At 38.1% G+C, this 15,288-nt stretch overlaps 1 protein-coding gene across 2 annotated transcripts in view; it reads left to right on the forward strand.

The window, feature by feature from the left end:
• Positions 1-15,288, forward strand: part of FHOD3 (formin homology 2 domain containing 3) — a 377,898-nt gene that overhangs the window by 37,777 nt on the left and 324,833 nt on the right. For both annotated transcript variants that reach the window (XM_066560163.1, XM_066560156.1), the window contains exon 2: positions 985-1,091. In XM_066560163.1, the coding sequence (XP_066416260.1) occupies positions 985-1,091 (107 nt within the window). The remainder of the gene's footprint in view (positions 1-984; positions 1,092-15,288) is intronic.

Here is a 15,288-nt window from a genome sequence, read left to right on the forward strand (position 1 = left end):
AGAGGAGCTCATGTTCCTTTCTAGCTCTTCTCCCAGCTTCCTTAGTTTTCCCTCTTGATTAGTGACTATTTTGTTTTCCTGGTCAATGAGTTGGCCAGAGTTGTGGGATGATTCATCCTAGGTCTTCTCTTGTGATGAGCACCCTGCAAATAAAACCCCAGAAAATTTTTTTTCTAACTTTGGTCAAATCTGGTGCTTTTTAACAGCTGGAACAATTTATGGAAAACTTGAAGATGAGGGAAAACAGAAAAGAAATAAAGACAGTTTATTAATCCCTCCCTCCCTCCCTAGCATCATTGTGGGTAGATTTCTGCTTTCAGGTCTGGTCCTTAATTACCTCAGTGCCTTTGTAGGAAGCTGACACAGGTTTCCAGTCCCCCCCACCTAGGGCCTAGGAATGTTGTTCCTGCACCTTCTGAGGCTGGTTAGTGCCTGGTCGTAAAAGCAGAATTCCAGAAAAGTCTGTGATTTGGTTGACTGTACCCACCCTTACTGTAGGACCCCAACTCTTGGCTGCCACATTTTGCACTGTCTCTTGGCTATAGCTGTTCTCACAGGGGCCATTCAGTGTCTCACAAAACAGCTCTTTCTTCCTTCTATCTTCATCCAGGGGCTCAGAAACTCTACTTAAAACTGTACTGTAAGAACAGAGAACAGTAATTTATATCCTAAATACACGTTGAAATTAACTTCTCTTTCTGTATTACATTTTAAAGGGTCTGTGCTAAAACCCTCTAATCTTCTTCTGTATGTTCTAATAAATTTCACTGTGTTAGTTGTGTTGATATTGTGACCAAGCATGGTCTAGGGAACATGGGTTTGGAATTGAGTAAATGGCCAAAAAATTTTTCTTACCTGCTCCCAACATATTGTTTGTTTTAGGGAGATCTTGTCTGGGGGTGTGGAAAATGAGAAGGCAATGTTAGAGGTATGTTAGAGAAAAAGACTGCTCTAATGTGATGGTTTGATTTTTTTGTTCTACAGCTTGATGACTGCACCCTGCAATTGTCTCATAATGGTACCTATCTGGATCTAGAATCCACCCTAGCAGAGCAAAGAGATGAACTAGAAGGTTTCCAGGAGGATGCCGGGTAAGTAAAGGTTTACTAAATTTTTATAAATAAGCATGTAGTTTACTTCATGTGTTCAGTCCGCATGGAAGCGAAAAGATAAAAATCTTTCCCTTGTATGCCCATCTGTCTGTCCCTTTGTATGATTAAGAATTTTATGACTTCTCTCTCTACTTTCACTCTTACAGTTTCTCTAAAATATGACATAGTGTAAAGAAATCTATGAATATGAATATCTTGATTAGTCTAGTAAGATTTTATAGTTGTTTGAAAATTGATAAATGAGGATGGTTGGTTTGGAGAACTCTCAGATCTTTCTTACGATATTAGTCATGTAGAGGATTATACTGGGGTGATGTTCCTGAAGTTATAAATTCAATTTATTTTGCCTTGGTAAGTTAGGTCCTCCATTTATATTTTTGAAGACAAGACCTGTATTGGTTTCTTCTTTTACTCCTGGAATTGGTTGAACCAATCCAAGGGATGGGTGTGCATGGTTATTTTTTAATATTCTCCTCTCTTGCTTTTTTCATTTTTAGTTATTGCTGGCACACATGGATTGCTATGACACAGTTTCCATAATCATCTCTTTGAGAACTGAAAGCAGAAGTTAGCATCAGTGTGTTTGTGTAAATGCACATAGGAGATTTGCTTTTTTGAAGAATTTTCCTTTTATAGATCTTTCAGATGGTTGTCTTACTTAAGATGTAAAATGAACAGAAAGTCTAGATCTGTTTTTGCATTTCTGGTTAATCTATTGGACTGGATAGTTGTGGTTACTTTATGGGTATGTTTAACTGAATTTTGAATTGGTCAGAGTTTGTTAACAGTAGGAGATACAGCCCTTTTGCTTATACTTCTTCTGAACTTCTGGTAGCTGTCTTGCCTTTGAATATGCCTTATAAATCTGAACTGTGCCTCTGAAGATTATTTTATGTGGAAAAGAATTTTAAATAATATTTTCCAGATATTGATTTGTGTGCATTTGTGTATGTTTTATTTGCCTCTACCTGTTTGGGGCATGTTTTATAACCATTATGAGATAAAAAACTGTTCTGTTAGAAATCAGTTAAAAGAGAGTCTGTTGATAGAGTAGCCAATACAAGCTGAACTGAGCTTCCTTTTCTATGCAATAGGAGTGTTGAGTGTAGAAATTGATATAGTCTTCAGTTTTGTGCATAGATGATAAAAATCACTGCAAAGAACACCAGATTCATATTTCCAACTAACTTTGTAATGAGCTGAAAGCAAATAATTAAAAGGATTTTTTTGGGGGGGTAGCAATACATTTTGAATTTGTCACATTTTTTCCTTTCTGTTGGTGTCTCTGTGATAATTCTGATAATTTTAACTTCACTGCTTTTAACACTCCACAGTAGCAATTTGGCACTGCCAAGCAATCAGGCAACTGAGAGACAATTTGGTGCTTTTCCTGACAGACTTTGCTCTTGAAATGGCAAGCTATTGTCCACCTTGTTTTATTTATCTGCTTCTTTTGGGCATATAAAATCAATGATAGGTTTTGTTCCTGAAACACAATTATAATTTTCTCTGTGGTAGCTATCCTGGGGAAAAAAAAAAAACAAAACAACAAAAAACATGGAACTGGTGCTTGAAGGTGAGGTTTCAAATGGATTTCTGCATTTCATTTTTGTCCATGTTTTGTGAGAAAAGAAGAGATAAACAAGAACCACCAGAGCTTTGGGAAGTATGTGGGATAAGCTTCTCTCTAGGACTTAACATTGTTACTTCATGGTAAATGCAGCTTATGTGATGTTATTCATAAAACTGGAATACTCTAGACGGAGGGTCGCAAATGCAGTCAGTAATATCTTCTTTGTCCTGTATTTCTAGCAAATTAAACTCCATTTTTGGGCCTTGCAGTTCTGAGAACAAAACACTGAGCTGGAGTGCTCCTGAGCTGGACCTTCTGGCTGCAGACATTGGGAGCTTAACATCAGGTCGCTGTCTGGGAGGGACTGGCTGCAGAAACCATTTAGTCTCTCTCTGTTTCTGTCTGGGTCATTTCAAGGTCCTGCTCTTAATCTTCAAAGCTTTTAATTTTCTGAGATTAGGCTACCTCAGGGCCTGCCTTTCTGCCATGCCAAAGCTGCTGTGCTCATCAGGGTCACTGAAGCCTGCTGAACTGAGTGAAGGCTTTAGTAGCTGGATATTCGTGGCATTTTTAAAATTTCAGAACCTTAAGTGTGGAAACGCCTACTCAAAATGGCCAGAATGTCCTGTAATCAGGCTGTTTTTATTATCTTTTTGCCAAAAGTTCCTGTTCATCCTGGGAAAAATGATGAAGATGTTCTTTTTAAACCCTGTTGAAGGGAGACTTGTAAATAAAAGAAAACAAGCAGAAAGCCAAGTCTTAAAAAATTTTATTGGTTTGAGACGCTGTAGGTATTTGCTTTCTCTGTGAGGGATTGGATGAGCGTAGTGAAAACATGAAGGATTTATCTTCAAAAGGAAAGAGGAGAATGGTGACAGTTGCTGGAGGTTTATGATGTGTACCTGTAAATAACCTGGACAAGAAGCATATGCATTCATGCAATTGCAAATGAATGCTATTGTTATTGAATATAGTGAAAAGAGGCTTTTTGTTAGTTGCTGTCCATTCCAGCAGAATGGAAGCTTATCTAGTGAAGGAGAAAAGCCAACGCATGTGGCCTTGTACTGCACGTGGTCTTTAAGTAAAACATGGGTGGGGATTGGGTGGCTTTCTGGACTCCACAACTTCACCTGCTGCCATTTGCACCCTTGAGAATAGCTGTGAGATTCAGAAGAATCAGATTGTTTTTGTATGAGGGCTGGTTTTGGAAGAGCCAGGATGAACATCTGGCCAAGTAATGAAGCTTGCCCTGCAGAAGGTTTTGTGACAAGCAAAAGGGTCATTAGGAGCATGTAGGAAAACAACCTTTCTTTTCAAGTCTGGATTGTGTTCGTGGCTCACTTGCTTGTTGGGTTGCTTAGCTGTTTGGCTTTTTTCTCTTGCTTCCAACACAAGTTACTTGGTGGATGCTTCATTATGTAGGGTAGTACACAATGGAGGCTGTTTAGGCAGGCTGGCTGCTTTTAGGTGTTGGTGACAGGTGAAGCTCCTTTCCTTGGCTTCCTTGAGGTTTTACAGAGAAGGCAAGAATTGTCAAGAAGCTGTTGTGTTTAAATTAGCATATAATTGCTCAAGCTCTCTTTGTGGATATGTCTTAAGAGGCCATCATGGGAGCCCTCAAAGTAACACCGTCCTAAAATGAAGAACAAGAGTTTCTTCAGGCAGTATACTATGAGCAGTGAAAATTTCTTCAGGGAATATGTTTTCAAGACTTCTGTTCAGCAGGGATTCTTTTAAAGTACTTCTCATAAGTGGCTTCAGCACTCATGTTTTTGCATTCCTTCTAGACACCCTATCTCAAGCCATTTTGGTTGGGTGAGTCCCATGATAGACCTTTTCCCTCTTGATGGTGCTATTCATTCTGGTCTTCATTCAGAATCTGTTTGAGACAGTGGAGTCTGGCAAGAATCTCTAACATTCTTTTTCTGTTTCTGTACTGTTTTTCCCATTTAGACTTTGCAAATAGTACAATTGTGAGAATGAAAACTTTTTGTCACTTGTTTACATAAGGAAGTTGGGGATGCATTGGAAAGTTAATTTAGTTTTTGTCTTACAGAAATGGTATGGCTTATTTCTTGAAGCAGTACTGAAATCTAGCAGATTGTGTGCTGATTTCGCCTTACTTTAAACAGAATGTGTTTGTTCATGGGTGGAAAATTATCTCAACTTCTGATAGCTGTCTCTCCGTGTTTTGTCTTAATGTCATTTTTATGTTTCTCAGTGCCAACAACAAGAAAAATAAGGGAGGTATCAGGGGAAGATTGTCGTTACGTTGTTACAAACAGAAGACTGTGACTACTTAGTGACATTATTTACTCATGTTTTCTGCCCAAATATTTTGATTTCTCTGATATTTAGCTATTATGCTGAATCTGAAAAATGCAATTGATAGTAACAATTAAAAGCATGCAACAAAGCAAGAAAAACACGCAACAAAAAAAACCAGAAGAAAAAGAGCTCCCTAGAAACATCAAACTGAAACACCTGGGCTGAGAGGTTATGATAATTTTTTGGAAGGTGTAAGAATTTCTAGGCTAGCAGTATTTCATTCTAAATTGTATCAGATTGAGATGTTGAACCACATTTTGATGTGGATGTTTTGCTAAAACTTCACTGTTGCAGAATAAATGGTGATATAGATGAAAATTTCACTTTGCTAAAGAAATGCATTGAATGAGTAAGTTGATGCTGTTCATAATTACCTCAAAAGATTGAGGGCAATAACTATTACCACGTGTATTTCCAAAACTTTATGCAGCTTTTTTGCTTCAGTTCTCTCCCTGATACAATTTCATTGTTTATATAAAAAAATAATTAGGTAAAATATGGAAATCGATCTTTAGGTGGGACTGTAGTAATTCATTTTCATAGTTATCTTGCAATAACCATTGACAGCAAAATGAAATAAAATTACTGGTCCCGTATGGTTTCCCTGTTTAGAACAATTGGCAAGGCATCTCTGAGCATTCCTGCTTTCCAGAGTGTGTAATCAAAATAATTACAAAAATGTGCATATATTTTGTAGGCCTGAAAAAAGAGACATGTGACTTTGAGGGATGTGCTCTGAAAGCAGGATGGAGGCAATTAACAGTTGTAAGTTCCACCATGAAAATTATTCACCAGTTGTGAGATTTCTTGTCAGTGGATCTCCTTGACACAGTATCTTGTGAAGAAATGATTGACAAATTAGGGTTCCTACTAATAGTAAAATGCTACTACTTTGGTAGTTAAGAAATAAATACTGATTTGTGAATATGAAATCTATTTAGAAAACAAGCATCTTCAAAATAATAACAAACTTGAATAAATTTTAGTGCAGGCCAAGGCTTGTTTTCTTATATAGTTTCAGCTTTAAAGCTGGCTTGATGGTATAAAAGTAAATCTCTTCTGCATATATTGAGGTCAGAGACTGCAAGTCACTTGGCTCACACCAAAAGACAAGAAATGCCAAGTCTATGCAAGCTTTTGAAAATAACCTGTGGTGCCCTGTTTTGGTGTGTGCTGTCTAGGAGGGGTCTGGAGTGTGACAGTAAGCACAGAAATTACAGGGATCACAACTTACTGTGTGTAGCAGAAGTCTGGGGATGTCAGATGGGGGTGCAGTCTGTGCACCTTACAGTTCTTTCCAGTCTAGATGGAGAACCTTCAGGCAAGTAGCCTACAAAATAAAGGTGCAATACTGAATGGTCTTAACTTTCACTGATGTGCTGAACATGTCCTTCAAAGGGAAGAAGAGTTGGTTTTGCTCTTCTCCAAGTGCCCCGGTCTTGGTAACTGTATTGCATCCTTCCGACTGTGAAGGAGCCAGCATCCATCGTAGGGGCTCCATGGGCTTGGACAAGGAGGCTTCATGAGCTCTCAACCCTCTGTGTGATTTTGGTTTGGGGTTTTTTTTTGAGGGTGTTTAAATGTTGGGGTGTTTAAGAGCTTGACTCATTATTACACAGCTGTTGTTTCCCAATACTGCAGCAGCTGTGTCTCTTTCTCTCCCACTTTGCCCTAGAGTTTACTCAGTCGTAAAGGGAAAGAAACTACATCTGTACCAAAGTACCTGTGGAAACATTTGAAGGTTTGCTGGTTTTGAATTTAGTGATTGCTGCTGGCAAATGAATGCAATGAGTGCTTTTATTGAAAAATAATTTCCATTAAAAATGTATTGCAAAAATACTGTTGTGCTTAGTTCTCTCCCAGCCCGTTACATACCAAATGAAGTGCCAAACCAAAAAGCGTGTGAATAGTTCTTACAGTTTTTGCTAAGACAACTTTTTTTAAAGACAGCCTAATTTGGCATTCAGATTTGCATGTGAAAATAGCTGAGAAGTCCAGTATTTTTTGGTGGAAACTTAAATAAAAACAGCTTATGGAAACAGCTGATGCCAGATGTTCTATTTAAAACCATTTAATTTTATAAACATTGAAGCTGCTTAATGGCTGTGTTTGCACTCTGTCCTCCTCCTCGATGATGAGGCTGTGAGTAGCTCTCGAGGCTTGGAAATGTGTTTCCCTTCAACTTGTGAGGAGGAAATCCCTTCCTCTCTCCATAAATAGATCATCTGCAGGGCTTCAGGTAAGGCTGCCAGAAAGTGCTGCAGGGCTGCTCTGAACTCCTGTTGTGAGTAGAGCCACTGATTTGGAATCCAAACCTGGAACAGTACCAGCACCCTGGATGCTCATTGCCAGTCTACGGGGCAAACCAGTGTAGTATTGCCCAGAGTGTGTGGGCAGCCAAGGGAGTTTGTGCTGGGTAATTAATAAAAGCTGTGAATTAGCTACGCTTCCTATTCCATGGCAACTGTATGTGCTCCTACCTGGCGGTAAACGTGAAGGTTTGTGTAAGCAAGCTCACGCTTGCTTTTCTCCCATGGGAATCCATTTGTCTGTGTGCTTGGTGTGTGGTGTGTTTTATTTGGTTTACCCCTGACTAAACTAAGGTGGTAATCTGCTTCTGATAAAAATAAGCGTCTCCAATTTAACCTCCAGTTGTGAGCTAACAGCTTAAAGTGCTGCAAAACTGTGACTAGCCCAGGATCTGTGGTAATGAAGCCATGAAAATTAGTGAATATTGCCAGGGTTAAGACCACAGCAGTGCAGCAAAACAGTAGTTTATTTCACATTTACTGCTCAGTAATTGTGCTCACTAGCAAAAGCATTGATGGGCCAGCAATAAATGTAAAGCCCATTTCCAAAGTGGAATTAATATGGAGAAATAAGTGGTCTGAGAACAGTGTTTTATATTTAAAAATTTGTATGTCAGGTTAGGAAGAAGCCCTTGCCAAATATGATGCTAATAGAAAACTTGGAAAAGAAGAAAGAGACACGAAGTAGTATGTTGATCAGGGCAAAGTAAACTTTATTTTTATGTACTTACATAATCATATGCATGTTCTACTGCAAGGTAGGACAGCTTTTAAATGGCTCTTGCTGAGTCTGGTTAAAATAGTCACATTCTGATAAAGTGTAACTGACCAATTAAGTGAGTAGGACATTGCTTTGAAATGTGTTGTGCTGCTTTGGACAATATCTGCTTCACTTTGTTTAGTATCATCAATTAAATTGGAAAACCATACAAGAGTAGGGTTTTTCCCTTAAGGTAATAGAGAATGATTTCTAGTAAAAGGGAAATGTTTATGAAAAGTTCTTAGAACTATTTTTTTAGAAATGGAATAAATTTTTTTTGGTTTTTTTAATTATAAAAAACAGGTGCCTCTTTTGGAACTGTAAGTCAGATTAATGTCAGTTATTGGGCTTTTGTAGAAAAAAAAATATTCAGGTGCTGTTTGTTTCTGCTCTGAAACTATGGAACTTCATTAGAAGTTGGTCACAAAATCACTAAGTGGGTCAGGTTGGAAGGGACCACAGTGGGACTTCTAGTCCAAACTCCCTGCTCAAGCAGGGTCATCCAAGAGGCCATTGCACAGGGTTGTTTTCAGTTGCTTCTTGAATATTTTCAAGGAAGGAGACTCCACAACCTCTGTGGGCAACTTGTTCCAGTATTTGGTGAAATACTGTAAATAAGTTCTTTATGTCCAGGTGGAATTTCCTGTGCATCAGTTTCTGCCCATTGCCTCTTGTCCTATTGCTTGGCACCACTGAGCAGAGCCTGGATCCACCCTCTTGACACCTTTCCTTCAGATACTGACTGACACTGATGAGATCCTCTCTTGGTTGTCTCCTCTGGAAGCTGAACAGGCCCAGCACCCTCAGCCTTTCCCCATAAGAGATGCTTCAGTCCCTTTTAATGATCTTTGTAGCCCTCTATTCTATGTGCTCCAGGAGCTCTGTGTCTCTCTTGTCCTGAGCAAGCCAGACCTGGGCACAGCACTCCAGATGTGGCCTCACCAGGACTGAGTAGAAGGGCAGAATCACCTTCCTTGACCTGCTGCAATGCTCTTCCTAATGCACCCAGATCAGTTGCAATGGTCTGGAACCAAAACTCTGGGTCCCACAGTGTGGCTGGGAGCACTGGAAGGACACTGCCTGAAGATGTGGAAACATCAAGTGACTCAGCTGTTGGAGGATAATTTAGTTTCCTCCTTGTCCTGTAGGTTTGCAGTTCTTCTAAAGTTTTTTCCCCAAAAATCCAGATATTTCAAAGGCATCTGTTTCTCCAAGTGTGAAGAGGTTTTAAACAAAAATCCTCATGTAATGTGAGCTTCAAGTACGGTGATAGCAAAACCATATGACCAGAAGTTACCTGGTGCAAAGATTCCTGGGAGGAATGTGCAGCCAGAGCTTGACAGTTACTGACAGCAGTGGGAAATACATAAACCAAGAAGTGGAGAGCATTGGTCAAGTGATGTGTCATCTCTGAAGAAGAACATTATGCAAGGTTGACAAAAAAATGTGGAAACAATGCTTTTGGTTTTGTGTTTTATCCAGAAACAATATTATTGTTAAAATAGCTCTTCTAATGCAATTCTCTTCACTCTTTTCCAACTCATGAAGTTTGTGTTTTCTTAATACAAAAATATAAGATGGAGATTTAACTGAAAATGCAATCAGTGTTTCATGAAATGACAGGATAAATATCCCACTCAAAACAACGATGAGTTGAACTTTTGGGTTGGGAAGGGACATAGTTTTGTTCATGAATGATAGCTCTTGAAAAATGGGTATTTTCTGACTGTGAAGGCAGCAGTCAGCCCTGACATATTTGAGGGGTTGTTGGAAGGTTTTTGTTTTAATGTGTGGAAATTGAGCCATTAACAAGTGAGAAAGAGCCAGCATGATGATTCAGAAAGTATGGGGAGGAAGGGGGGAGGGAATTCTCACTTTCCAGCTTCTGAAGTTTGCTTGCACATCAACTACTAAAAAGGACAAATGGAACAAATGTTTCCCCCATTTTGAACTCATTGCCTTTTAGAGAGTGTAAAAGAGATTAATTATCTTTTGGCAAAAATTGTTACCTTGTGGTGAGGTATGCAGAAGACTGCACCTTTTACTGACATCAGTAATAAATAATTTGGTGATATTCTCATGGCTTATAATGCATATTTGGTGAATCCCTTGATTGTTTCACTCCACACTGTTGAGTTTCTCATTTTCTTCCCCCTTCTCCTTCTATCCTTTTTTGTTTCCATTTAAAAGGAGGGGGACAACAAAAGAAAATACAAAGAGAAATGGTAACCCTGCCTAGTAAATGTACTTATGAAGAGGTAAGGGGATGTAAAAACCCAGCACCTCATAGTGACAGTTATAGGTGGTCCTTATTTGCACAATTATACAGACAATGGTGTGTCAGCCAGGATGCTCTTCCACTCACTGGCATTCATATGGTGGTGGTTTATAGGTTTTTAGTGGGAATGAGGCAGCTATTTGTTAAAATCGTGTTGACAAACACAGAACACAATATTAGAATACTCTGCAGGGGAAAAACATACAAATCTGAGCATACTATGTTCTTTTGGATACTGTTTCTTGCTCTAATAATTGGCCAGATTTTGCCATCACAGTTTTTGCTTAGGGAATATGCTGGGATTGTTTCTACTTGGATTAGTAAAGTTTTAATTATTTTTATATTTTGGTTTTTTTTTTGGTTTTTTTTTTAATGCAGACTGAACAGACAGGAATGGTTGCTATCTGTTTATTTTGTCAAATGATTGTTACTTTAGTAAACTTGTCATGATGCGGGAATGCTCTGAATAAAACCACTCTGCAAAATAATTAGATGACTTGCAAATGCATTACACAAACAGGATGCTGACACCTTCTGGCTTCACACTAATTTTTTAGATGGAATAAATGAAGTAAGAGAGAAAAGCCCACTGGCTTACTTCCTGTGAGGATGAGTGTGTGTGTTTCCCTCATACAGACCATCATGTACCAGAATAGGTTGCTAGTGCTGTCATCCATTTGAAGGGTATTAGCATGTAAAAGACTTCTTTTTAATTATTGATATTACTTCCTGAGCTCCCCTGCTTCCGTTATTCAATGGCAATAATGTGACCTTGAACATGACAGTTGGATGTTTGGATAATAATCACCTAAGAACTTCAAAAAGGTTACTTGTTTGGATAAGATTTTCGGATGAGTTTCAGGGAGATTCTTAATTCCACTCTCCATGCACATGTGCACTCTCTCACTTTAAAAAGGCTTGGCTTCTATACAACATTTTTTTTGAAGTGTCAGAATTTTTTTTTCCATCTCTTGAATCTGCAGTTGACTGGAGAAGCATATCATAGTGAAACGGCAGTCGAACTGTATCTTAACAGCTTTGAAATCAAAGCCTAGGATTTATGCTGTCTGATTAATAGCAGTTTAAAAAACACTTTCCTTATTGTGTGTGTGTGCTGGCTTGCAGATCTTTTTCAGGGAAAACCTGATAGACTCAAGTGCTTGAACTCTGGCAAAAATTTCATCCTTTATGCATTCAACAAGGAACAGTTTGTTTTCCATTGCTGCTGTGGAGTATCTTAAACTGAAGTAACTGTGAGGCAATACTCCATTGCAGAAGCATTTTCCGCTCCCTAAAAGAAGTGTGCAAGTGAAGATGGAAATGGATGGGTTCTAAAATGAAAAAGCAGAAGCCATTTGCAAAAGTAATGTACTCTAGAGCATGTCTCTTGCCATGTGTTTGCTTCTGATGGCATACTGTAGTCTAGGTTTCTTTTGTGGGTGTCAGTGATTCTTTATTGAGCTCAAGAGTTGCTGGATGCTGTTCTCATTATGCTACTTCTATTGGAAAACATGGATGTGATTATTGGAGATGGTTAATGGCCCACGAAGAAACCTGAGTGCTATGAGAAGCTGTAACAAAATGTGAAGCATGTGTTGTGCACGTGTATTTTGAAAGCAGCATCTGTGCTAGATAGGTTTTCATAATGCTTGGATTGTTACATCAGGCAGAATTAGCTACAGAATTGTTATAAGGTAAGTTGTCAGGTTAGGCTGATGTTAAATGCTGTCCAAGTCTGGAAATAGTTGGTGTTATCAGGTTGAAGTTGGTTTTCCATCCAGCCTCTGCCTTCTTTGGGATAAACAGGCAACACTCATGGTGTTAGTTTAGCTGGGTTCAGTAACCTGATGTGTTTGCTTTGGTAGTGGTTCTGAAGGATAATGAAAAATCATCTGGTTATTTCAAGAGAGCCTTGGAGTCAGGTAAATGTGTGCCTGGATCATCTGATTCCCTCTGGTTCAGAGTTGGCCTTGCTGTGAGTGATTGACTGATACTGCACTTCATAGCAGTGTGAAAAACTAAATATGGGGAGAGCTGGAGACTAGGGGAGCACCAATACTTCCCATCTAATAACAACTAAATAATGAAAATACAAGGTACCTATACTGTTTGCCAGTATATGATTTTATTTTCCTTTATTTTCCTTGATTTGGTGAAACTTAGGAGGGCAAACCTGCAGGTTTTGTTTAGTTCCACAAGTTAAAAGCAGGCTGCAGCTGGGAACCACTTGCTCTTTACAGCGCTCCTCTGAAGTAGGGTGAGGAGGGGCCTCAGCTGTGCTGTTAGCCCAGTGCAGGGGGAAAGGTAAGGTCTGTCCTCTGGACCCCCATTCTTGCAATCCCTTTACTGATATTGTCTGTTTGAATTGAAACTTCTAGTATTCATTTTCCACCACATCCAGGCTATATTTTCAGACTATTGACTGGGGTATGAGGGAAAGGACACTCATTAGTTTAAATATCCAAACTTCTATGTGCACAAACAAACTACTTTGTAATTTTCAAAGGTTTTGCATAATTGTACTTTCTAGCACAGCAAATGATTTTTCTCTCTGAGTTATCCTCAAGAATTATCTGTGTCTACAACTGACTGATAACACTAATCTTAATGGATGAAATCCCTGCTTGGAACAGAGTACAATGAGAGTCATGGGAATATGCTACTTGAAAACTGCTCTGAGGGTAGGATATGGTTGCCTATTATAATCTATTTATTTATTTTTAAAAAGTCTCAAAAAAACAGAGTTACCCCAACAAGATGCATCACCCTTAGTTGCTGTGTTGCCATATGAATGTGTGTAGCACTGCATGAAAGATGAAAATCCAAGTTTATGGGGTATTTTTTTATATACTTTAAATATTTCTGAAATAGAAGAGTGTACAGACCCTGGTTAAGAGCAGAGATTAGACACTCTACATTAACTGAAAAGATCCAAATGGTTGGTGAGCTTAAAATCATGGCTTCTAACAGCATTGGACTCAACTTCTGCTTATGATAGCCTTTTCATGATTCAGATGTCTGCAACAGATTTTATTTTCTGAGCAAATGCAATGAAGAATAGTAAGTTTACTTGTCTGTGCGACTATAGAGTGTTATTAAAACCATTGCAGTTTGTCTGTTGCTGTGCTATACAACTGTAGCTTTTTCAATGATTGTCCAGTATTGTGTGGAAAACAAAACAGGAGGAGCCCAGAAGGACATAGCGTGGCCTTTTGTAGAATTGACACCTTTAATCGAAGGAATTTTCTTCATTGAGTTATTAAGCAATCATTAAGAGAGTTAGAAAGGTGATTTTATACTTTGGTTTTAAATGATAAAATAATGTATTTTCAGAATCAGGGGATTATTTGAAGCTAAATTTATTGAATTGAAATATCTAGCCCTTTGGAAGAATATTAGAAAGTCTGAATACTTGCTTCCTGAAAGAAAGAAAACACTGAAATAGAAATTGTATGTTAATTGATGCATTCTCCTATTTTACAAAAATGAGCTTTGTCAAGGAGTGATTGTGGTCCGTCTTGCTAATAACCTTAATGAATCTTAATTAGATATTTACATAAAAGTCCCATTTTTCATACCAGCAGGTCTTTAGTGTAGGTCTGAGAAGAAGGATGTCATGTCTTAAATAAACTCTCTTAAAATTTCCTTTCAAAGTTTCCTTGAAACATTAAGAGGAGACTGTGTGTTGGTTTCTTTTAATGTGTGGTTTTAGTGTTAAATGATTATTATTTTGTTCCTTAATGCTTTTTCCCCTCTGTACCCTAATAACGTTGGTATTTTTCATCTGGTCAAAGGATTGCTTAGCTCAAAGGCTTTGCTTCAAAACAAGTAACTGTTTAAGACAGTCAATTGAGGTACTATTTTCAAAATGTCACTTAAATCAAGACTTGAAAATGGGGGAAGACTTGAAAATCAAGAGCTGAAAAGACTTGAGGGAAACTATTTGTAACATGGTAAAAAAACAATGACAAAATAAAGCATTTATATTCCATAAGACAGGCCCGCAGTGAGCTGTTGGCATGTGCTTATTTACTTTAATTTATTAGAGAAATTGAATATAGAAAAGGTTTTGTGTCTTGGTAACTCCAAAGATTAGAAGTTAGTCTTATAGCAATAATGATTCTGATCTCAATACAGATCATCAGAATGCTATTTCAGGACAATATGTGAAATTTACCTACTCTTCTATTGCTAAATTTCAGTTATTAAATTAACTCTGTTAAATACTTAATGGATTTTTTTTTAATGAATAGTAGCCAACTGCACTCACGGAAACATTTTTTTAAAGACATATAAATAAAAAGATAAGCCTTAGTTAAGAATAGATTACAAACTTTGTTACATGTCTACACTTTGTTTTGAATAAATGAACCTTGTTTGTTGGAAATAGTCTGCTGTGTATTTTTGAACCTACATTGTTTTTAATGCAAATGGCCTGTCTGTCCTGTGGTACCCCCCCTTCCCTGTCCTGATATCATGGCAAGCTTGCCTACAGGCATGCTTTCTAATACTATTTGGCCAGTAGTTTATGAGTCTGTGAAATCATGGATGGATCTCAAGTTAGCCATTTTTTTTTTTGAATTTACTATTGTAATATGCTTTCTGGGAAACTGGTATGTGTAGAATCACAGATGCAGTAATTTTCAGAGGCAATCTTCATTTTGCAAAATATGTTATTCATATTGCATGATAGTCAAAAATATTCATCAGGAAATTGCATAATTTCTAATGTTTTACATGTGACTAGTCATATTAGAATTAGCTGCTGTGTGGTAAATCTAGTATGCCTCTGTGGTGATGATCATGGCGTGGCCTGGGAGGAAGGGGGGAAATACAGCATCATAAGTGAGTCTTCATCTTTGTAATTTCTGGGGCTTGAATCATACTGATTTTGGCGGGCTGGAAAAATTGCCAGTGCAAGTCCAGTG

Source organism: Molothrus aeneus, chromosome 1, assembly GCF_037042795.1.
Source record: "Molothrus aeneus isolate 106 chromosome 1, BPBGC_Maene_1.0, whole genome shotgun sequence".
Lineage (NCBI taxonomy): Eukaryota > Metazoa > Chordata > Aves > Passeriformes > Icteridae > Molothrus > Molothrus aeneus.